This window comes from Euleptes europaea, chromosome 9 (genome assembly GCF_029931775.1).
Source record: "Euleptes europaea isolate rEulEur1 chromosome 9, rEulEur1.hap1, whole genome shotgun sequence".
Taxonomy (NCBI): Eukaryota; Metazoa; Chordata; class Lepidosauria; order Squamata; family Sphaerodactylidae; genus Euleptes; species Euleptes europaea.
This window is the reverse complement of record NC_079320.1, coordinates 12,930,215-12,953,862: the sequence shown is the minus strand read 5'-3', so window position 1 is coordinate 12,953,862 and position 23,648 is coordinate 12,930,215. Positions and strand designations below refer to the sequence as shown.

The 23,648-nt window shown below is 44.3% G+C and overlaps 1 protein-coding gene across 3 annotated transcripts in view; it reads left to right on the top strand.

The window, feature by feature from the left end:
* SEC31A (SEC31 homolog A, COPII coat complex component) overlaps positions 1 to 11,201 on the top strand; it is a 65,629-nt gene extending 54,428 nt beyond the window's left edge. For all 3 annotated transcript variants that reach the window (XM_056855168.1, XM_056855170.1, XM_056855169.1), the window contains 5 exons: positions 1,039 to 1,097; positions 4,463 to 4,735; positions 7,037 to 7,156; positions 9,979 to 10,050; positions 11,022 to 11,201. In XM_056855168.1, the coding sequence (XP_056711146.1) occupies positions 1,039 to 1,097; positions 4,463 to 4,735; positions 7,037 to 7,156; positions 9,979 to 10,050; positions 11,022 to 11,201 (704 nt within the window). The remainder of the gene's footprint in view (positions 1 to 1,038; positions 1,098 to 4,462; positions 4,736 to 7,036; positions 7,157 to 9,978; positions 10,051 to 11,021) is intronic.
* The last annotated feature ends 12,447 nt before the right edge of the window (positions 11,202 to 23,648 follow it).

The window sequence follows — 23,648 nt, the reverse complement described above, 5'->3', positions numbered from 1 at the left end:
CAATACTGAAACTTGGTCTTGAAAGAATCCCTGGTATCACTGTTGAGGGCCGATTCTGCGCAAGTGACTTTTCCTTACTTGAGTTGTAATTTGTATGTCTGAATATACATCCTTAAACCATTGTTTGCACACTGTGCTTACAAGTCCCCAGATTAAACTTGTCATAATAACATGTACAACAACAAAATTATAAATTCTGAATACAGTTAGATTTACTGTGAAACTTCACTATACAATATCACTTATCAGAATCTTTTAACATTGATGAGTACTCCTCGGGAAAATCCAAAAGCAATGTCCTTTACTCGAAAGTAGGCAATATACATCCTTCTGATAAGTGATATTGTATAGTGAAGTTTCACGGTAAATCTAACTGTATTCAGAACTTACAATTTTGTTGTTGTACATGTTGTTATGACAAGTTAAAAGTTTAAAACTAAGAGTATACTTAAAGAAGGAAACACTTGGAGAAAATATATTTAAAAGAGAACAAATTTGCGGCAGTGTACTGAGATTATTTCCTTAGGGTTACACAAGATGTCCGTTGTAGCAAGTATTTGGATTCCCTCCATAATTCTGAAATGCCAATTCGTAGCATACTTTTTTCGTATTATTCGTGTTTCTGCATAACGCCTGTTAATGTGCCAGTTTGGCATGAAACACGGCTTTAAGGAGATTTTTAAAACTATCCATAATAACTCATACTGCACCATCAGTGTACCTGAGTACAGAATAACGAAAAACGAGATGACAGAGCCCGCGTCCCAAAGGGGTTTCAAATCCACATTTCAAACAGAAGGAGGAGGGAAAGGGAGAGGCAATTAGAAGACTGCACAAACCAGGTTACATTTACTTGGGCTTCCCTTGGGTCAGAGAGTAAGGCAGAGGGTGAAAGAAGGGGTGTCTGGGTTTCCACCGTTTGCCCTAATATGTGAAACAGAGAACCCACTCTCCAGATAAAAGTCTTAGCATTTGGCAAAACAATAATTTGTAGACGGAGTGTGGCAATTTTCCTCTCTTCAATCTTTGTTGTTTCAGGACCTCAGAATGGCTGGAATGACCCACCTGCTTTGAACAGAGTTGCGAAGAAAAAAAAGGTGCTTGGGGGGGGGGGGGAATAAGCTGTGTGTGTGGCTAAACCACATGGGAAAGATTCGTGGGATGAGTAGGGAAAAAATCGATTTTTCAGTTTCAGCTTTATTATTCTACTAAGCCCGAGTCTTATCTGCAGTTGGCTTCCTCCTGAATCATTTATTTCAAGGATTGTTTGGGGGTGGGGGGAGGGTAGCTAGCATTCATGCTTATGAACAAACCCAAATTATTTCACTGTGCAGTAATAGGGAGTAAGCCAGCATGAATTGGATTGCTGCCTTGGAGCATAGACAATGATTTTGGACTATCTCTGACAGGAAGCCCCGGATCCGATCCATTCACGTCAGCCGTCACCCTGAAGAGGAGCACATTCATAGCTCTCAGTGTTAGAAGTAATAGAAAATCTGCAGGCTGGCAACCATTCTGTGAAATTTCGGGGAATGGTCTAATGATCCAGTTTTCAAACCACTCTGTTGATCGAAGCCTCTCCTACGGGGCGTGAGCCGGCAGTGTGGTACCCCTGAGCGCCATGGTGCCCACGGACACCTTTCCTGGAGCCTGCCAAGTGTTTTTAGAAAGTGGGTAGGGCCAGTTGAGGTTTTTGCCCAATAGGGCTTTTGATTGGCCACTGGGGATCTGATTGGCTTTGTGGATTAAAAAGCGTCCTATAATACTGAACTTCTGCCTGAAAAGTTGGTGTTAGAGTCAAAAGCTCTCTGCACGTGACCTGTGTTCAGTCCTGGCAGAAGTTGTTTTCAGGTAGCTGGCTCAAAGTTGATTCAGCCTTCCATCCTTCCGAGGTCAGTAAAATGAGCACCCAGTTTGCTGGGGGTACGGTTTAGACAACTGGGGAAGGCAATGGCAAACCACCCTGTAAACATAGTCTGCCTAGTAAACGTCAGAATGTGACATCACCCCGTGGGTCAGTAATGACCTGGTGCTTGCACAGGGGGACTACCTTTACCTTTTACCATCTCCTATGTAAGCCATTTTGTTGCATCCACCATCCTGTGTCAGAATTCCAGAGGTGCCCGCAGTTTCAAAAAGGTTGGGCCCCCCGATGTAGAGCCTGTTATTTGTGATATGTTCCATCAGCATCCTGTGCTTCTAATCATTTGGGCGCTTGGTAGTTGGCATAGTTTGTACATCATATTGTAACTTCAGCATGAAATGCTTTAGGCTCCTGTACTTGCCTAATGTGCTTCTGGTGCACTCACGGGTCATTGATGCATGTAAGTTTTATCTGAGGTTCGTTGCTGGCTGGACCCACGATTTCCTGTTGGGAACCTATGCAATCTCCAAACTCAAATCAAGACCCCGTCCCTATGAATGCTGCTTTTTAATTGGCTTACTGGTAGTGCTTACTGTGAGAGAAAATCCCCCCCAAACCCAATTGCCACCAAAAAAAAGCATTTTAAGAACAACAACAACAAAAACCAGAGTAATCCGGAAGGAGGGGGAGAAATCCAAGCCTTGGTTTTAAAAAAGATTTTCTTCTGCTCAAAAAGAGCTAGCAGGAAGTATCTGACTCCCCGCCTCTGGACATGCTGCTTTGTGATTGGCTGTGAGCAAAACCAAGCTTTTGTGTCCCGTACTTTGCTTTGCTTTCTGCATGGGGATTTCACCTGGGCTTCACTCAGGGAAGGTGGAAGAGTCGGGTTAACAGGGGAATGGGTAGACCCGGACATTGTGAGGGCTGGCAGCAAGGTCATCTCTAATGGACAGAAAACTCATGCATAACTCCAAGGAACAACTGAGACAGACCAGGGGCGAATGTGAGCGAAAGTACCCATGCATAAACGACCATAATTGTTCTGCTGGGTCCCTCCCTCTCACTGCAGCGTCTTCTGCTGGGCCGGATGTCACTGGAGAGTCCCCACTCCTCGAGGGTGGTTCTTCAGAGAGGCCCTGACCTGGATAGCCCAGGATAGCCCAATCATGTCAGATCTCGGAAGCCAAGCAGGAGAGACCACCAAGTTAGTCCAGGGGTGCTGTGCACAGGCTGGCAATGGCAAACCACCTCCGAATGTATCTTGCCTTGAAAACCCTACGGCGTCCACCGTAAGTCACCTGCGACTTGACCCCAATGGCCACAAGACAGGATCCCTGAAAAGCCCCAGAATGAAGGAGACAGGCGGCTACAGCCCCCTTGGATCCTAGCTGTTTGCTCGGTTGTGATGTTAAACAGCAGGGTTGGGGGGTTTTTTTTGCAACCAGCAGAACAGAACAGTTCCACGACCCCGCATTATGTCAACGTGTCCATATTCGTTGCAGGGCTGCCGCTGTAAGCTTCTTACAATTGGGGTGTTGCTTGCAGAGCAACCTGAGAAGGATATCGTAACAGTTGTACATCTCGTAGGAATGAGGTGCAGGCTTTTCTGATAGGGATGGCTTGTGCCATCTGCATGAAAAAGCAAGAACATGATTTGGCTCAGACTGCCTCAACTCATTCCTTGTTACTCACATGCTGGCGAACTAATGCAGAAATATTACAGCTGCGAGCCGTCGTTGATTTTAATCTGGAGACTCAAGTCTTTAATCAATTGGCAAAGCAAATTTTTAACAATGGGCCGGAGATGGCAGGGAATGTTTCAAATTTTGAATATATTTTGGCTCTGGTGTGTATGTTCTCGTGTGTGTGTGTGTAAAAGTTCCATCAAGTCACAGCTGACTTAGGGCGACCCCGTAGGGTTTTCTTGGCAAGAGACTTACAGAGGTGGTTTGCCGTTGCCTTCCTCTGCATAGTGACCTGAGTATTCCTTGGTGGTCTCCCATCCAAATACTTACCATGATTAACCCTGCTTTAGCTTCCAAGATCTGATGAAATTGAGCTAGCCTGGGCCATCCAGGTTAGGACATATGTTCTAGTAGAAGATTTTTTAAAAATCTTAAAAGATGGCTCTGCCTTCTAACTGTGATCTTGTTAGCTTTTGCTTTATGGCAAGTTAGAATCATAGAATCTTAGAGTTGGAAGGGACCACCAGGCTCATCTAGTCCAACCCCCTGCACAATGCAGGAAATTCACAACTACCTCCCCCCCACACACCCAGTGACCCCTACTCCGTGCCCCCAAAATGGCCAAGATGCCCTCCCTGTCACGATCTGCCTAAGGTCATAGAATCAGCATTGCTGACAGATGGCCATCTAGCCTCTGCTTAAAAACCTCCAGGGAAGGAGTGCTTACCACCTCCCGAGGAAGCCTATTCCACTGAGGAACCGCTCTAACTTTCTAAAATTCTTCCTAATGTCTTGACGGAAACTCTTTCGGTTTAATTTCAACCCATTGGTTCTGGTCCGACCTTCTGGGGCAACAGAAAACAACTCGTCACAAAATGAGTTGGTTTTCATACTCAGCCTTTTCTGCCCTTAGATACCCGACAACTTCATGCCTCCGGTTCCTATCACATCGCCAATAATGAACCCTTTGCCAGACCAACAAGGGCAGCTGCAGCAGCCCCCGACTTCGGCCATGCCTCCGCCGCAAGCGCCGTTCCAGCCCGCGCATCTCCCCCCGGGCCAGCCGGGTTTGCACAACCCTTTCCAGAATGTTCCGCAGCCCGGCGGTCAGCCCCTCATGCCTCCTGCCGCCTTGGCGGCCAGTATGGAGGGAGCGCCAGGAGCTCCGATCGGCAACACCATACAGGTGAGAACCAAGCACAAGAAGCTATTCCTGTCGGCTCCGTGTTCTTAGTTTGCCGGAATCGCTCGTTTAGGCGTCTGAAAGTAAAGTATTTCCAGGAGCCTTTTAAATGATTGAAATAGCTTAAAGCACAGTAATTTTTTTAAATTTTATTTTTATTTTATTAGATTTATAACCCTGCCCTTTCCTGACTTCAGTCAGGCTCAGGGCAGCTAACAGCAGAGAAGAACAATCAATATACATACGTATTATAAAATTTAAGTAGCCGTCTGCAGAAACCAGTTCTTGTGTACCAATTCTTCATACACAGTTCTTGTGTATGAAGTAGGGGAATGCCTCTTGTAAGACCCCCTACCACCTACATTTTTGAAAGTGTTAAAAATAGTTAATTAAAAAATTAACTTATTGTCGAAGGCTTTCACGGTCAGAGTTCATTGGTTCTCGTAGGTTATCCGGGCTGTGTAACTGTGGTTTTGGTATTTTCTTTCCTGACGTTTCGCCAGCAGCTGTGGCTGGCATCTTCAGAGGAGTAACACGGAAGGACAGTATCTTTCAGTGAGACACTGTCCTTCAGTGTTACTCCTCTGAAGATGCCGGCCACAGCTGCTGGCGAAACGTCAGGAAAGAAAATACCAAGACCACGGTTACACAGCCCGGATAACCTACGAGAACCAAAAAATTAACTGCTGCCCAATTCATTGGTGGCATTTTTTTTAATTTATCGACTAAACAGTGCAGCCCTAATGGGAAATATATCATAGTACACTTTGGTACAACCAGGAAAGATATATTGAAAGAAAATATATAAGTGTTCTGTAAATCAGGAACGCTTGAAAAACAATACAGTTGAACAAATTAATTAGGGGGATGTATAGTGTTGTTGTTTTTTAAAAAAACAACCCTAAGTATGTATCGGCCTGCATTTACATTGCATTTACATTGAGCCTGTCCGTTCTGATCCTTGAAAAGGGGCCTAAAATGCTGCGAGGTATATACACTTGGCGGGCTGTTTGTGCAAGCATCGCAGTAAATCTTGTCAGAGGCCACAGGGGATGCATGCCACTGACCTTGCCTATGGCTGCTGCCGTCACTGCCATTGTGAAACCTCCAGAAATACACTGCCTGGATTTTCTCTGAGTGGGGAGGTTTTCTGCTTTTGCCGTCTTGTAATTTCTTGTTCCATCATGTGGGATTGGTTCCATTATCAACCCAAAGGGAGACTGCAGCCAAGAGATCAGAAGGAGATTGAGACTGGGAAGGGCAGCCATGAAGCAGCTAGAAAAGATTCTGAAGTGTAAGGATGTTTCACTGGCCACCAAGATCAGGTTAATTCATGCCATCGTATTCCCTATTACTATGTATGGGTGTGAGAGCTGGACAATGAAGAAAGCTGATAGGAAGAAAGTAGATTCCTTTGAAATGTGGTGTTGGAGGTTACGGATACCCTGGACTGCCAAAAAAACAATTCAGTGGGTTATAGATCAAATCAAGACTGAACTGACCCTAGAAGCTAAAATGACTAAACTGAGGCTGCTGTATTTTGGTCACGTTATGAGGACAAGAGTCACAGGAAAAGACAATCATGCTTGGAAAAGTTGAAGGCAGCAGGAAAAGAGATGGATTTGACTATAAAGGAAGCCACAACCCTCAGTTTGCAAGAGCTGAGCAAGGCTGTTAAGGATAGGTCACTTTGGAGGACATTGATTCATAGGGTTGCCGTGAGTCGGAAGCGACTTAACGGCATTTAACACACATGCAATTTCTTGTCTGTTCGAGGTTATCTTGCAGCCCTAGGCAAAAGTTCAGTTTGCTGCCTACCATGAAGATTCTTCTGGGGCTTTCAGGGGGCAGTTACGTCTCTTCCTCTTTAAGTGAACGTGGGGAGTTGGGGGGGGCTACAGTTATACGTGGGGAGAGCATCCTCTGTCCTGTGCTTCATACCAGTGGGCAGAAATGCATCTTGTTGCGATTGACATTGGAGTTGAGAGGAAAGGGCTGCAACCCTGGCGAGATGGGAGACAGTCGCCTATTCTCTCAGAATATTAGCCCTGGGGCCCTGATGTTGAGTGCATGGGACAGAGTGATCGCCCCTCAAGGTGCTTTCCCAATCAGCCCAGCTCCTGTTCAATTCAGCCTTTTCCCCTGAGCGGTTGCTGGTCGCTCCTCCTTACTGGGCTCTGCTATCTTGCTGAAAGATAGCTAAGATGTCTGCTCAGATACACTTCGTGATTTCTTTTTAGTTAAAAGCATTGGGGAGGGGTGAACCCATAGTGGTGTCACCAGTGAGTTTTCTGTTTCTTTAAGCACGTGCAGTCACTGCCAACGGAAAAGATAACAAAAAAGCCGATTCCTGAAGAACACCTTATCCTCAAGACCACATTTGAAGCTCTGATCCAGAGATGCCTCTCTTCAGCTACAGATCCGGTATGTCCTTGGGTGCAGCGTGTCCACTTTCTGTATTTCAGAAATGTTTTTAAATAAGATGGTCACACATGCTCGGTCTGGTGGCTTCCGTCACTGTGTAGCCAGAGCACCAACTAGGCCTCGGTTTTCATTTGTGTAGATTATCGAGACAGCTACCATTACCAGAGACTCTACAATATGGGAGCCTTGCACGGTTCAATGTCCTACCTTCAGCGCTCCTAAATAAATAAATAAATTTTATTTGCGGCTAGTATGCCAGGTAAAACAGAAACTGACCATACAGAGCAGATGTTTACAACCAAGGCCAACAAAATTAGGAATCACTCAATTTTACAATTCCACAGATTAAGGATGTACATTAAGGCAACGTAGCTTCATTGCTATCGCACAATATTTTGCAACCTGGGTGGTGATTGGGGAGCTGTCTCCCAGCAGAAACCTTTTGGTCCATTCACCCTCATCACCAGAGCCCATTTCCCTAATCAAAGGGTCAATAATATTGAAGCGGACTGGCTTGTAGAGGGGACATCTAAAAAATACATACTCAGTGGTTTTCAGCCCCCTAGGTATCACCACACTCCTTTTTACCAACGATTATGCCCATGCTGAACAGAGAAAGTGGAAACCATAGAACAATGTTCTGCTGCCATGCCCTTTTTACAACGATATAAGGTCGCAGTATATTCTCCCTGTATTGTCAGCCTTTCCTAGGAGATCCGAAGCAGGCTCCTCTCGGGAGATAACCACCCAAGTGTCCAAATTTTGCCTTCGGTCTTGTGGGATTCGAAAATCTTATCCCATAGCTAATCTTTCCTCCTCCTGTTCAAATTGTCTCTCCCTGAACCATTAACACGTTTTTTTTTCCATTTTAATTATTTTAACCTAACTTATAATTTTTATTCAGAGCTGATCTTGTCTCGAAATAAACATGATTTGATTTGACAGTATGTGAGCATAAACTTAGGTGCCCTTCCTTCTGTTTCTTGGGGGTGGGGGTGGCTGGAATGAAGGTAAGCACCTCCCAATCTAAATGTGCAGGAGGACTTTGCAGATATGAAATAATGTCGGCAATAGACATTTGACAGGCAAGGCTAAAAGGCAAAGGAACAAATTATGTCTTTTACCGTAGTTTGGTCCTTAAATTCCATAGCTCATTAGTAAGCACATACTTTGCACCTGGATGGTGTTAAAGGCTTTGACATATTAGAACACATAAACATGGTATTAATGTTGTACATATGCAGAATTATTCAGAACATAACACAACTACATATACAAACTGCAGAAAATACATAAAAGAAGTTTAATGTCCTTTTAAAAGGAAGAAGAATGTTATATGCAAGAGGCCTTTGTCTCTTATCACTCTAACAGAGGCTTCAATAACATTCAAGTGACATATCATTGCCAAAGACCTTCCCAGATGAGAAACGGTTTCTCATTGTCCTCTAGACTGAGAATCGGTTTCTCATAGTCCTTTACCTGACTTCTAGACTAAGAATCGGTTTCTCAAGTCCTTTATAGTTATTGAAAGCAGACTCCAATGTCAGACTCCAATGACTTATGTTCTTATGACTACACATACAGATATGCTGTCCATCTACTCATGTGATACTGATGTTGTAATGTAAACTATAATTGTGTTTTATGATTTAAACATGAATGCTAGGTCCTAGAACTTAATGAATGGGTTCAAATGAAATGTATTTTTCTGTAGATAAGAATGATACTAAAATTGAATATATAGAGTAAGGATAAAGCTTAAAACTGATTGTTTATAGTTAGCAACAGAGTCTCCTGTAAGGGGAATTCCTCATAAGGTAATGGAATAGGAGGCTTGGTTGAAGGACAGTCAATCCTTCACCTACTTATAGCTTCTTGATAGAAGGACAGTGAAACCTACCTTGAGAAACGGTTTCACATACCTTGATAAACCAACAGCCACAAGGTAACTGAAATAGTATAAATACAGACACAGAAAGGCTAGTACTTCAGACCTCTTTCAGAGGGTCTCAAGAAGAGGCTGTTGGTATGTATGGCTTTACAAATATATTATTCTAGAGTGTGAATTTGATACTTTGAACTAAATCAGACTTATTTGTTATATTTAAAGTGTTGGATTTTAATACTGAATAGTATGTAGAACTTGCTTGCTTTACAGTATACATTGTAAACATACATTGTTACTGAACATAAAGACTTTGTAACTTGCATTTACACATATTTACTAGAAGTATATCAATAAAAAGACTTGCTTTTTTAAGTAAGTAAAGTAGTTGAGTCGTGCTTAGTAGGTGACTGGCTGAATAAGATAACATACCACTTCTCAGGAAGGGGTCAATTCTAAGAGCTTAGTCACTCGAAAGGCACTGACCCGCTTCAATAGATCCCAGGTTCAGTCTCTGGCATTTCCAGTTAAAGGATCTCCTGTTTCAGTCTTAGGAAAGACCTGCGTCGAAGACATTGGATAATTCCTTGTCAAACCAAATATTTGCCTTTTGTATAAGGCAGCTTTGTACATACAGACAACCAGAGTGTTGGGAGAGTTAGGAACAGAAGGCATAGATGGATTTGTTGTCAGTAACAAACTGTCCACCTTGCCAAGAAGGGAACTTCTCAAGAAGTCTGATTCAGGTGAGAGTGAGGGATCCCTTCCCGTTTATTCCAAAGCCAGTTCTCCACAGCCTTTATGCATTTCCACGTATTTCCCCATACTGAACTGTGCTTGTGGGACTTGCTGCTAATACAAATAAGGCTCTGGTTTTGCATCAGTAAAAGCCAGCATTAATTCTTAATCATTTCCTGTGTTCCCTTCTGGCCTGCAGCAAACCAAGAGAAAACTAGATGATGCCAACAAACGCCTGGAGTTTCTGTACGACAAACTTCGAGACCAGACGGTAAGCTTTATTGCGGTGTGACGCTTGTACTTCTAAAGAGTTCAGAACAGCTTCCTTAACCAGAAAAGACCCTACCGCATTCTTTGTCAGATGCCCTGTCCTGTTGATCTTATCAACGGCCTGCCACCAAGTGGAATATTTTTCCCTTTTAGATGTGGTAGGGAATAAGAGTCTTGACTTGAAAACCCTACAGGGTAGCTATAAGTCAGCTGTGACTTGATGGCACTTTCCACCACCACTAGTAGTGATGGAGACCCTGGAGAGCCACAGAAGTGCTCCAAATGAAAAGGCAGGCCTCCTTTGGGAGCTTGTAGAAAGTCTTCCTCCTCTCCTCCATGGTATTCCTCTGGTTTAAACCAAATATTTTTCCCTTCCAATAGAGATCCCGAAAGCTGCAAGGAATAGTATTTGGAAAGCAAGCTGTAAACAATTACAAAACAAGATCTTAAATGAGGATTGGTCCTTAGTGTTTAAGGATGCAAATAGTAAATGTTCACCTCTTCCTGATACCCTTCTACAGAACTTTCTCCTTGCCAGACTATTTCCGTTGGTTAGAAATTCATAAGTTCGGACAAGCTTTCTTATTGGCTAGATGTAACGCCCTAGACTCAGCCAAAACACAAGGGCGATATAATAAAATTACTGCAGAAGAATGAAAATGCCCATTTTATACGGATCAAATAGACTCCCTAGCCCACATAGTTTTGGCATGTCCACAAAATAATATTGCACAGAATAAAGATATCACTCCCTGGATAAAACAGCTAAAGACGCGTTCTGAGAAGCAGATACTGCATTAGCTGCTGTCAAATGGATCAGTCAGTTGCGCGAGAGACGTGGCAACTTTTCTCTTTATAGTGTCAAGGAAAAATTAAATTTCATTTCCCCTTTTTCAAGTGCGAAGTGGTTGATGGATAGCCAGTGGCTGTTAAACCTAGGGAAAGGAAATATTCCTCTGGTCTGTCTTCCAGCTCTCCCCGATGATCATCAGCGGCCTGCACAACATTGCCAGGAGCATCGAAACCCGGAACTACATGGAGGGCCTGAACTTCCACACCCACATAGTCAGCACCAGCAACTTCAGCGAGACATCGGCCTTCATGCCGGTGCTGAAAGTCGTCCTCACCCAGGCCAACAAACTGGGGGTGTGAAGGTGGGCTTCTGCAGGGAAGGAAGCGCATGGCTTTGGAAGGAAGGACGTGCAGAAACCCATCTCCACTTCGTAGAATACGAGACAACGGAAGCCTGGTCACTACAGTATCCCTACCGAGGAGCTTTTCTACTTTTAGAAGGGCCTGTAAGCCCTGGTGCTTTTCTTTTTATCTTTTCACCTTTTGTGATTCCTGTCGACAGATAGTATAATTACACCACCCCACCCCCACACTGTTCATTTTAAGTGCATGTCTCCTTTGCTGCTTTGAAAGTGGCTTTTAAGAAACCAGAGGGCAAGTTAGTGTGTAAGGGTGACCTCAAGAGACGACTCCTTGCACATTCCTCCGCTTCAACCAAATTAAAAAGTTCCTGGTTTTATTTTGAATTGTGCCTTCTTTTAAAGGTTGGGGTGATTGTAGTTAAAACGGTCAGTTAGCTCCATTTCAGTTGGGCCTCATGGAGATGGATGGATGTGTGTGTGCCCCGTAAGCTTGAAAAGTATGAACCTCAATGAAGAAGAAAAAGAAGAGTTGGTTTTTATATGCCAACTTTCTCTACCTTTTTTAAGGAGAATCAAACCAGCTTACAATCTCCTTCGCTTCCCTGTAACAGTCACCTTGTGAGGTAGGTGGGGCTGAGAGAGTTCGGAGAGGACTGTGACTAGCCCAAGGTCACCCAGTTGGCTTCATGTTGTAGGAGTGAGGAAACCAACCCAGTTCACCAGATTAGAGTCCACCACTCCTAACCACTACACCGTGCCGGTTTCCTTTTGTGTCAGATGAGCATTAGGAAAACAAAAACAAATCGGGACCATGTTAAAGTTGCTCTTGACAGATGTAACACGGCAATGAAGCCTGTGACTTAAATCACAGCAGTGAACTAATTATGCCTTTTGAATTCCACGTGTGTCTGAAAACTGTGTTCGTACAAGCTCAGACTTTTATGGCACGCTCTTTACGTCTTGGTTTGTCCGCTGGGGAGTCTGAACATTTCAGAGGATTCAGGGACTTGTTCGTGACATCTGCTCAGGTCCCAGCTTGCAGTTGTTCTGGAACACACCAGGTATTCCCTTGTCTCTGCACATCGCAGCAAAGATTGGTAGTGGAGGACAAAGTTATCTTTTTGAGTTGCGGGCCACCTTTTTTGAACTTCTCATTATCGATTTCATTCAACTCCCAAGGATCTGCAGACCACAAAGTGATCTTTAGGGGATTGCTCTTTGTATAGCCGTGAAGATATTTACATAGTGTGTGTTGACATGAATATACTGGCTTTTGTTGTAAGATGCTAACTTCACAAGAGGGGCTATAGCTCATTGGTAGAGCAACTGCTTGGCATCCAAAATGTCCCAGATTCAATCCCCAGCACCTTCAGCGAAAAGGATCAGATATTAAGTGACGTGAAAAACCTCCGCCGGAGACTCTGGAGAGCCTCTGCCAGCTATAGTGAACTGATTGAGTAGAAGGCTGCTTCATGGATGGACTGATTGAGTAGAAGGCGGCTTCATGGGTCGTTTATGCATGGGAGTTTTATCTGAGGTTCATTACTCTCTGGACCCACACTTTCCTGTTGGGAGTCTGTGCTCCAGAAGTCTCCCAAGTTCAAATCAGGAAGTGTTTGAATCCCCGCCCCTTGAAATGCTGCTTCGTAATTTGTAAGTGAGAGAAAGGTTCCCTCCCCCCCAAACCCAATTGCCACATTAAAAAGCATTTTAAGAACAAAAAACAGCAATCTGAAAAGAAGGGGGTGGGGGGAGAAATCCAAGCCTCAGTTTTAAAAAGCCTTTCTTCTGCTTAGAAAGGGCTCTGAGGAAGCAGGAAGTACTTAAATCCTCGCCTCTGGACACACTGCTTTGTAATTGGCTGTGAGTGAAACTAAGCTTGCATGTCCCGCACTTTGCCTTATGCATGGGGATTTCACCCGGGATGAGCTCGGGAGGTGGAAGAACTGGGTTAACAGAGGAATGGGAAGACCCGGGGTTTGCGAGGGCTGGCAGCAAGGTCATCTCTAATGGAGGGAAGACTCATGCATAACTCCAAGGAACAACCAAGACAGACAGAGGGGGTGAACGTGAGTGAAAGTACCCATGCCTAAACGACCGTAGATTCAATTTAAAGCCTTCTTTAGCTTTGAAACTGCAGTCTTTGGCCTGCGGCCAAATACAACTGGGAGGCCTATACTTTCCTTTTGTTCCCCTTGGCTATTGAAAAACATATTTTTAATGTAACCAAATACAGAATGGCTATAAGTACCCGGACATCAGCGTGGTGTAGTGGTTAAGAGCAGCAGACTAAGCTGGAGAACCGGGTTCGATGCCCCACTCCTCCACATGAAGCCTGCTGGGCCAGTCACAGTTATCTCTGGACTCTCTCAGCCCCACCTGCCTCACAAGGTGCCTGTTGGGAGGGGAAAGGAAGGCAATTGTAAGCCGCTTTGAGACTCCTTAAAGGTAGAGAAAAGAGGGTATGAAAACCGACTCTTCTTCTAGTCCCTCAAGGATTCTTACTTCCATTTCATAACCCAGTTACTCTCATATGTTGTCCTTGTTACAAAATGATTGTCGTCAACATTTTATTTTGAATGTATCTTTTAAGAGCAAAGTTCCTTACTGATGGCCACCAGTGAGGTAGGTGATCATTGTTCCCATTTTACAGATGGGTTCATACAACTGGGATTGCTTCTGAGTTAGATCAAAAGAGTTTCCATCTAAACATTAGGAAGAACTTTCTAACAGAGTGGTTCCTCAGTGGAACAGGCTTCCTCGAGAGGTGGTAAGCTCTCCTTCCCTGGAGGTTTTTAAGCAGAGGCTAGATGGCCATCCATCAGCAATGCTGATTCTGTTACCTTAGGCAGATGATGAGAGGGAGGGCATCTTGGCCGTCTTCTGGGCATGGAGTAGGGGTCACTGGTGTGGGGAAGGTAGTTGGGAATTTCCTGCATTGTGCAGGGGATTGGACTAGAAGACCCTGGTGGTTCCTTCCAACTCTATGATTCTATGAACAGTCATGTTTTCATGGCCTGGGGTTTTCAGGCTGCCCACATCTTGTAGATTCGTCATGAAAGGGCACAAACACAGATAGAACTGACCAAGAATCGACAGACTTGGATATATCTTGATCAGCTTTGGTTGCTAGAGAGTTCAAATGAACGATTTCTCCCCCTTTGTCACCAGTTCATAACCTAGTTTGGAATATGAGTCAGTTTTAGGCTGGCATAATTATATACAGGAGTCTGTAAGAAAACAGTCAGCACAGAGGCCTGTTAGTAACACAAAAGAAGCATGATCTTGAGCAAGAAGCCTGAGCTGCTTGTATGTTCACTCAAGGACTCTTCCTTCACATCTTCAAAGCCAGCAGCAATAGGACAGCTTTCATGTTGTTCCTCCCCAAATATATCTTGCTGCTACATACATTTGCTTGATTTTTTTCTTTCACAAGAGCATCTGTAAGAATAGCTGGAATGATCTGTCCGTAGTAAGCCAGGCCTTCTACTGAGTTAAACTGAAGCAATGGAAACAATGAGTTGGAGCCAAGCAGGTTCTCCACTGGTGGAAAAAGAGGGAGGGGGGCTCTTTGAACTCCAAAATGGCTACGGTGGGGATTATGGGGCCTCCCACAGACCTTTGAACACCAGTGCCAGGATGCAACATCAGGGGAAGGCCTCAGCCTCTGGACCCTGTCCGGAATAACTGGTTGGCCACTGTGTGAGAACATAGTATTGCCAGAATGCTCAAGCAAGCAGAGTGGTGGGCTTTAATGTAGGTGGTAGTAATGGCATATGGATCTGGATTGATATCCCATTGACACACATTTGTACCCTGCTTTATATGAAAGGTCTGAAACCTTCTGAGGGCCTAAGGATGACCCAACAGCCAACACATTTGCTGGTCTGGTCCAGCAGAGCTGGATGCTGGTCTGATCCAGCTCTTCTTCAATTCTCCATGGACAAAGGCCACTAGGGTTGTAAAAAGGAAGGGAATTGGGTGTGATTGAGGAAAAAACCTGGCTGGATCTAACCCAATAGAACCTCATTTCTTTGATTTGAAACACCAGTGTCCCATAACCTCTGACAAAGCGTTGTGTTGGCTGCATGGCATGGAGAGAGTGGGCAGGGAGAAGCTTTTCTCCCTTTCTCATAATGCTAGAACGCGGGATCACCTGCTGAAGCTGGAGGGTGAGAGATTCAAAAGAGATAAAAGGAAGTATTTCTTCACACAATGCATCGTGAAATTGTGGAACTTCCTGCCCCAGGATGTGGTGATGGCTGCCAACTTGGAAGGGTTTAAGAGAGTAGTTCATGGAGGAGAGGACTATCCATGGCTATTAGCAAAAATGGATGCTAGTCATGATGCATACCTAATATCTCCAGTGCCAGAGGAGCATGCCTATTATATTAGGTGCTGTGGAGCACAGGCAGGATGCTGCTGCAGTTATCTCATTTGGGAGCTTCCTAGAGGCCCCTGGTTGGCCACTGTGTGAACAGACTGCTGGACTTGATGGGCCTTGGTCTGATCCAGCAGGGCCTTTCTTATGTTCTTTGGTGGTCTCCTATCCAAGGACTGACCATTCTGGACCCTGCTGGGCTTCCGAGATTGGGCTAGCCTGAGGTATCCAGGTCAGGGCTGTAGGGAGGGAGGTCAGCAGAATGCTATATTACAGATTGGAAATCAGAGGATTAGATGAGAGCTGCTGGCCCAAATGTCTCTAATGAGGTCTTGGCAGAAGCAAGATTTGAACCAGCATCTTCCGGGATCACCGCTTGTTCCCTGAACTGCTTCGTTATAGCTTCTCTACCATCTGTTTAGGCAAGCATTTTTGAAAAATCCCCCTTTTGCTTTCTCACAATGGATATTCTGGAAGGCCTTTCGTGAAACCTATATTAAGACTTTGGTTTAATTATATGCTCTCTGCTCTCGCCATTGCTGCAGGAGACCTAGCTCGTAATTAGCTCATTCATGTAATGCACTTTTCCTTGGCATACTTCATAAAATCGGTCTTTACGGGCTCGCTAGCTGTTGTTCATTAAAAGGATAATAAGCGGCCCGCTACATGCTGTGTTCCAAAGGGGGAAGCTGAGTCGTGACTTCTGTTCCACATCTGAGAAGGTTTCTCTGTAATTTCCAGAACAAAATCTGTACATATAGAATTTCTTAAGGTACAGGGAGGGGGACGACAGTTCCCTCCCATTCCCAATTACGGTGTCCTTACTCCTTTGGCTCCACTACTTCAGCCATAATGGAAGCAAAGCCACCCAGCATTGCAAGTTTTGACAGTTTAAACAGAGCAGTCCTAGGCATCACAAAGTCCTAGGGTTTCTTCACACAATGCATAGTTAAATTGTGGAACTCCCTGCCCCAGGATGTGGTGATAGCTGCCAAATTGGAAGGCTTTAAGAGGGGAGCAGACATCTTCATGGAGAATAGGGCTATCCATGGCTACTAGTCAAAATGAATACCTGTCATGATGCATACCTATTCTCTCCATGGCCATAGGAAAGGGCCTGCTGGACATGATAGACCTTGGTCTGATCCAGCATGGCTTTTCTTATGTTCTTATCATTGCTCCAGCCGTTCATTTCAGTGGGTTAGAGTAGCTCTGCATAGGTTTGCATTGTAATTGAACAAAAAATGGGAATCGTGGTTTTCAAATCTTTGATTCTCCACCCCCAATCTCAACCTTCCTCTGAGGAGCTCAGTGTGATGTACATGTCCCCCCCCCCCCATTTTATCCTCAAAACCTCCATGTTGCAACAATCCCAAGGTCACCCAACGAGCTTCATGGCAGAGTAAGGATTTGAACCTGGGGTCTTACCCAGTTATAGATAGGCGTAATCTCACCATCTCTTATTCAAACTATAATAATTTTATTCATAATACAAGCTACGACTGATTTATGTTTCATTTTATGTATTCGTTTATTTAAATTATCCTTATAATAAACCTGTAATGTAGGTAAATGTTGATTATCCCTATATTACAGTTGTGAAGGCTGAAAAATTAGTAGCTTAATGTTATATTAAGAGTCCGTGTGGAGCAGTGGTTAGAATGTCAGGCTAGGATCTGGGAGGACTAGGGTTGCCATGTCCCTCTTCAACACCGGCAGGAGGTTTGGGGGCGGAGCCTGAAGAGGGCAGGGTTGGGGGAGGGGACTTCAATGCCATAGAGTCCAATTGCCAAAGCGGCCATTTTCTCCAGCTGAACTGATCTTTATCGGCTGGAGATCAGTTGTAATAGCAGGAGATCTTCAGCTAGTACCTGGAGGTTGGCAACCCTAGGAAGGACCCAGGTGTGAGTCCTGCTCTGCCAGGGAAGCTTGGCAACCTTGGGCCTCTGAAAATGAAAATCCTACTGCTACTCCATGACTCAACAGAGCAGAGTCTAGAATTTACAGCCTCTGAAAGATCCTCTGCAAAATGCACCGGTATGCTGGCCTCTCCTCTCTGCCCCAGATGTGAAGGGCAAGAGCGGGGGCACAGTTTGCTCTTCAGCATGGAGTCGCTGTGCTTTTACTTCTAGCAGGTAAGTGCCACAAACCTCCGAAGCTGAGAGGGCTCTATTGAAACCCGTGTCAACGTGGGAGGTGGGAGACCTCCCCTCTCCGAAACAGAGACTGGGGATAATCTGAAGTCAGAGGTTTATGCCATCGATCCCACACCAAAAAAAAGATCATAGGAGTAGGTTTTGCAAGACAGAAGGACGTCTTTGCCTTGGCATCCAAGCTATTTCTTTCAAAGTATGTTGCTTTGTGTGTATTCCATATCCAGCCGGTTACTATGGGCGAGCAAGTAACACATCCCTTACTTTTGAAGCTTCGTAATTTTGATTTCCATTTCCATTTTGTTTTTCATTTCTCCAAAAAGTGAGACGTTCCAAGTTCAACACTACCTGTGTTAGTTGGTTCTCTTTTTGATAACAAGAGTTTTGGAGACTTGAGGTTTTGTTTTGTTTGTAATATTTGCTTTATCTACAGATATATGTGTAGAGCACATGTACAGGCACACGTAAGAACATCATATTTGCCATCTCACATCAGATGTTCATGGAGGAGAGGGGTATTCATGGCTACTAGTTAAAATAGATGCTAGTCATGATGCATACCTATTCTCTCCAGGATCAGAGGAGCATGCCCATTATATTTGGTGCTGTGTAACACAGGCAGGACAATGCTGCCATAGTCGTCTTGTTTGTGGGCTTCCTAGAGGCCCCTGGTTGGCCACTGGGTGAACAGACTGCTGGACTTGATGCGCCTTGGTCTGATCCAGCATGGCTTTTCTTATGTTGGACTTGATGGGCCTTGGTCTGATCCAGCAGGGCTTTTCTTATGTTCTTAGATCTTGGGTTGCCAACTCCAGTTTAGGTGATTTCTGGCAATTTGGGCAGCAGTTCCTGGGGATTATGGGGTAGTCCCATATTTCTGAACGAGATGAAGAAAATTAGAATTGTTTTAAGAACAAAAGGGATAGTTTTGCTCATCTTGAAGGATGAGTACTTATTTTACTCTGTTTTTGATCCGCGAATGACTTGCAGTACTGTAAAGTCACTGGGATGTGACCGTCTCTGTCACTCTCTGCCAGCTGTGGATATCGCTGTCTTCTAGTTCCAGTGAACTATTTTCATTGGTTGGTGAATCTGGGTCATCCTAACATTCCTGAACTTCATATTAACAAATCCTGCAGCACAATGCAGAACAACAGAAGCGCTGTCATTCCCCCCCTCCCTTCTAATGACAGCTCTGTAATATGACACAGTAGATAAAATGAGGCCAGGGAATCAAGTAATAACTGAGCAGCATCGTTTAGTAAAATAGCAAAGGGGGAGTTGAATGGCCTAGATTCTTACCCGTCTTGAGCGCACAAGTTGTCCTCTGGACGAGCGTTTCAACGGTATCGAATTATACCCAAAATATTGTAGCCCTAAAGAAAGCACGGATTAGATCTTCCAGAATGGATGAATGCTTGTACCAATGATTCACAGACTATTCTGTCCTAACAAGTAAACAGATTAGATGTCTGTCCGAAGGTGCTCTTGGATTGGGGTGAAGGAAAGCAGGATAGGAGCAAAGTGTCTTTTTTTCTAGGCTCTTGACCCTCTGCATCCCTTTTAGACTCTCTTGTGGCCTGCTCAGGGGGCAAATTTTTGACCGTCCTTAACAGTTGGCATTCCACCTTTATTTTCACACACCAGTAGTTGCTGTAGTTCCCACTAACCATCTCACACCACTCATTTTTTGCTTTCTTTATCTCTAAAGGTAAAGGTAGTCCCTTGTGCTAGCACCGGGTCATTACTGAACCATGGAGTGACATCACATCCCGACGTTTACTAGGCAGACTAAGTTTACGGGGCGGTTTGCTATTGCCTTCCCCAGTCGTCTACACTGTACCAGCAAGCTGGGTATTCATTTTACTGACCTCGGAAGGATGGAAGGCTGAGTCAACCTTGAGCCGGCTACCTGAAACCGACTTCCGTTGGGATCGAACTCAGGTTGTGAGCAGAGCTTTTGACTGCAGTACTGCAGCTTAACACTCTGCGCCACGGGGCTCTTCTCTCTATCCCTACTTGTGACAAAATGACTTCGTTCAGGCCTCTTACAAAACCATGGTTTAATTTAACTAGGGTCGGTGTGATTGTCTGTATGCAAGTCGCTCTGCTAACTAGGATTAGTTAAGACAAATTGGGACCCGCAAGAAACTTGCGTAGGGCCTGGCCAGTCTGTTTTATTTCTACACTTGTAACCATGTGACATCAAACATATGAAACTTCGGTGTGCTGAGTCAGCCATTGGTCCATCTACTACACCATTGTCTATGGCATTGTTGAGCCAGGGGACGCTTCTGGAATTTCGAGAACGGGGAGTGGGTTCCATCAAAATGGCTGCCCTGGAGGGGATAGTCAGCCATGGGGATTGGGGCCAGTCTGAAAATATTGGGCTGTTCCAAGCCAAGTATTTTCCTATGATGGATACAACTGTTTCCCAATGGGTGCCTCCTGCAGATACAAAGGTGACACCTCCTGGAATTTTCTGCAGCAGCTCCTGCTCCAATAACAGGCAGGAATGCCTTGGCTTCAGAGAAGATATGCTTTAGGGGAGGAGAAAGGTGGGCATCAGGAAATACATTGGCCGTTGCTATGCTACCTATGGCTACCACGCTGGATATCAAGTTGAACACATGAACACATGAAGCTGCCTTCTACTGAACTGGACCCTTGGTCCATCAAAGTCAGTATTGTTTACTCAGACCGGCAGCAGCTCTCCAGGGTCTCAGGCAGAGGTCTTTCACATCACCTACTTGCCTAGTTCCTTTAACTGGAGACGCCGGGGATTGAACCTGGGGCCTTCTGCATGCCACGCAGATGCTCTACCCCTGAGCCACAGTCCCTTACCAGTTCTCAAGTACAGATTGTGATAGTCCTCCTATCAGAATCAGAATTCTACTTCCCTGGAGATCCCACCATCTGATCCTCAGGACCTTGCATGCAAAATATGATCTAGCTCTAAAATAAACCCAAGCCTTAATCTGGAAAAACTGCCTCTGAAAAAATTAATTTAGTGAACTCTTAGTAGCCTCTAAGGTACCACAGAACTCCTTGTTCTTGGGAAACTAGTAATTACTTTTCACAGTTGCAATACATTATTTTGGAAAGGAATTTCAAGCAAGAACTTAAAGGGCATATAACTCAACAGGCTTCCTCGGGAGGTGGTAAGTGCTCCTTCCCTGGAGGTTTTTAGCAGAGGCTAGATGGCCATCTGTCACCAATGCTGATTCTATGACCTCTTAGGCAGTTCATGAGAGGGAGGGCACCTTGGCCATCTTCTGGGCATGGAGTAGGGGTCACTGGGGGGGTGTGTAGGGGAGGTAGTTGTGAAATTCCTGCATTGTGCAGGGAGTTGGACTAGATGACCCTGGTGGTCCCTTCTAACGCTATGATTCTATACCTCAAACCAGGATAATGGACATCTGCACATTTCCTGGCTGTAAAGGAATATTGTGGTTATGTGAATCTGGTTGAACAATACGGGGCACATAACTCCATAACATAATGGCAGCTGTTTACATGCAAACTGTTTCAACTGGAGGGTTTCATACTGAGTTCAACCAACAACTACAAGCGTGCATGAATATTGACAAGAACCAAGAACTGTAATATCTTGCTGCACATAGCCCAGCAGATTCTGAGGAGATGGTTTTCTTGGCTAGACATGAGTGGCCTCTGTGTGTGTGTGTAGTTAACATTCCTTTGGGCTTTCATTATAGCTAATGTAGATAAAGCAGGGTCGACATAGGCTATGAGTGATTTCTGGTTGGCTTCGGCAAACGTCTTACTGTTTTACCGCATGCTATTTCCTAGGGTTGCCAACCGCTGCATGGGAAATTCCTGGAGATTTGGGGGCAGGACTTCATCTAGAATCTGTTGCAGCCAACATGGTGAAGCAGTTAAGAATGGTGGTTTGGAGCGGTGGACTGTAATCTGGAGAACCGGGTTTGATTCCCCACTCCTCCACATGAGCGGGAGATGCTAATCTGGTGAACCAGGTTGGTTTTCCCACTTCTACATATGAAGCCAGCTGGGTGACCTTAGACACAGTCCTCTCCGAACTCTCTCAGCCCCACTTACCTCACAAGGTGTCTGTTGTGGGGAGAGGAAGGGAAGGAGATTGCAAGCTGGTTTGAGTCTTCCTTAGTGGTAGAGAAAGTCGGCTTATAAAAACCAACTCTACTTCTTTTTCTTCTCTGAAGCTGCCATTTTCTCCAGGGGAACTGATCGCTGTAGTCTGGAGATCAGTTGTATTTCTGAGAGAACTCCAAGCCCCACCTGGAAGCTGGCATCCTACCCCTAACAGAAACCAAGGGGTCTGCTTTGCGACACCCAATGACCTGTTTGGTGTACACTGGTTTTAGATGTAGGGCTTTCTTGGGCCACCCCTTTCTCCCTACCTGTGGTCTGCTCTGTGCCAAAAGCAGCTCAAAAAACATTTGTCCCATTTCTTATGGTGGTGGTGCTGGGTTGCATGCTTTGAGCTGAAACTAGAATCCCAGAGGAGTAATCAGTTTCTTCCAAACACAGATGGATTCCCAATTCAATAAAGTTAAAAAAAATAAATAAGGGAACCGAAACCTGCAACTAACAAAGAATCAAAACAAGTTGAGGAAAAAGTAATAGCATTATCTAACACAAAAAATGAATAGAGCCAACAAATACACAAAACAATACAGATAAAATAAACACAATTTAATGTATAAGTAAAATAAAATAAAGAGTAACCCAAAAATACTGTAAGCGCGGATAAAACAATTACTTCAGAGCAGCAAAAACTTCAATCAGAAGACCAGAAACATTTCAATAACAAAGTCATCAGCGCTTACCGTAATAGAATAATGACATTAACCATTTTATAAAACAGAATTAAAACTTCTACTCAATCAGCACTTGGTACTAATTAACAGTTAACAGTGATTTTTCTTAATACATTCTGCTACACTTTGTATCCCTTGTGGGAACGTTACACACTTAATGTAAGACGCTGTGTTATTTAGCTTCCACTGCAATATTTGAATCCTATGGAACTATTGATCATTGCAAAGAAATATTGTGCGGCTATCACTTGTATCCCCATGAGGAACTTTCCAATTCCCCGTGTGGGTTATGACAATGAGTCGTGATTGAAATGAGTGCATACACTCTTGGTGATATAACTGAGACTGAAGAAGACTCCGAAACTATCGTATCCCATCTTTCCATCTTATTCTTCAGCATGATGATTACCATCTTGGACATCATTTGACATACATTATGGACTATCATTAACTTTTGAATATATTGCAATTGATTATTCACCCATTGTATATAGCACTTGATTATTATTTGCCTTGCAGCATTTCAATACAAATTGGCTTGCATTGTTGATATCCTGTACTAATTTCTAAACCTATGGTAACAGTACAGAGGTGCTTTTTTATGGATCCTCCAGGTACTAACAGGAGATCTCCTGCTATTACAACTGATCTCCAGCCGACAGAGATCAATTCACCCAGAGAAAATGGCCGTGTTGGCAATTGGACTCTATGGCATTGATGTCCCTCCCCTCCCCAAACCCCGCCCTCCTCAGGCTCCACCCCAAAAACCTCCTGCCAGTGGCGAAGAGGGACCTGGCAACCCTATTTATTATGTTAAAGTTTCCCTTCTCTTAGCAGACTCCTCTTGGGAGATAACCATTAAAGTAGCCAAATTTTGCCTCCGGTCTAGTGGGATTCATAAAAGGCTAACTGAAAACCTTTCCCCATAGAAGATCTTTCCTCCTCTTCTTCAAATCATCCCTTCCAGAACCATCAACTTTTAATATTTTATTTTATTATTTTAACCTAAGTTTGATTTTTATTCAGAGCTGATATCGTATCGAAATGAAACTTGATTGACTTATTATATTAAATTGGGAGTCCTTGACAAACAT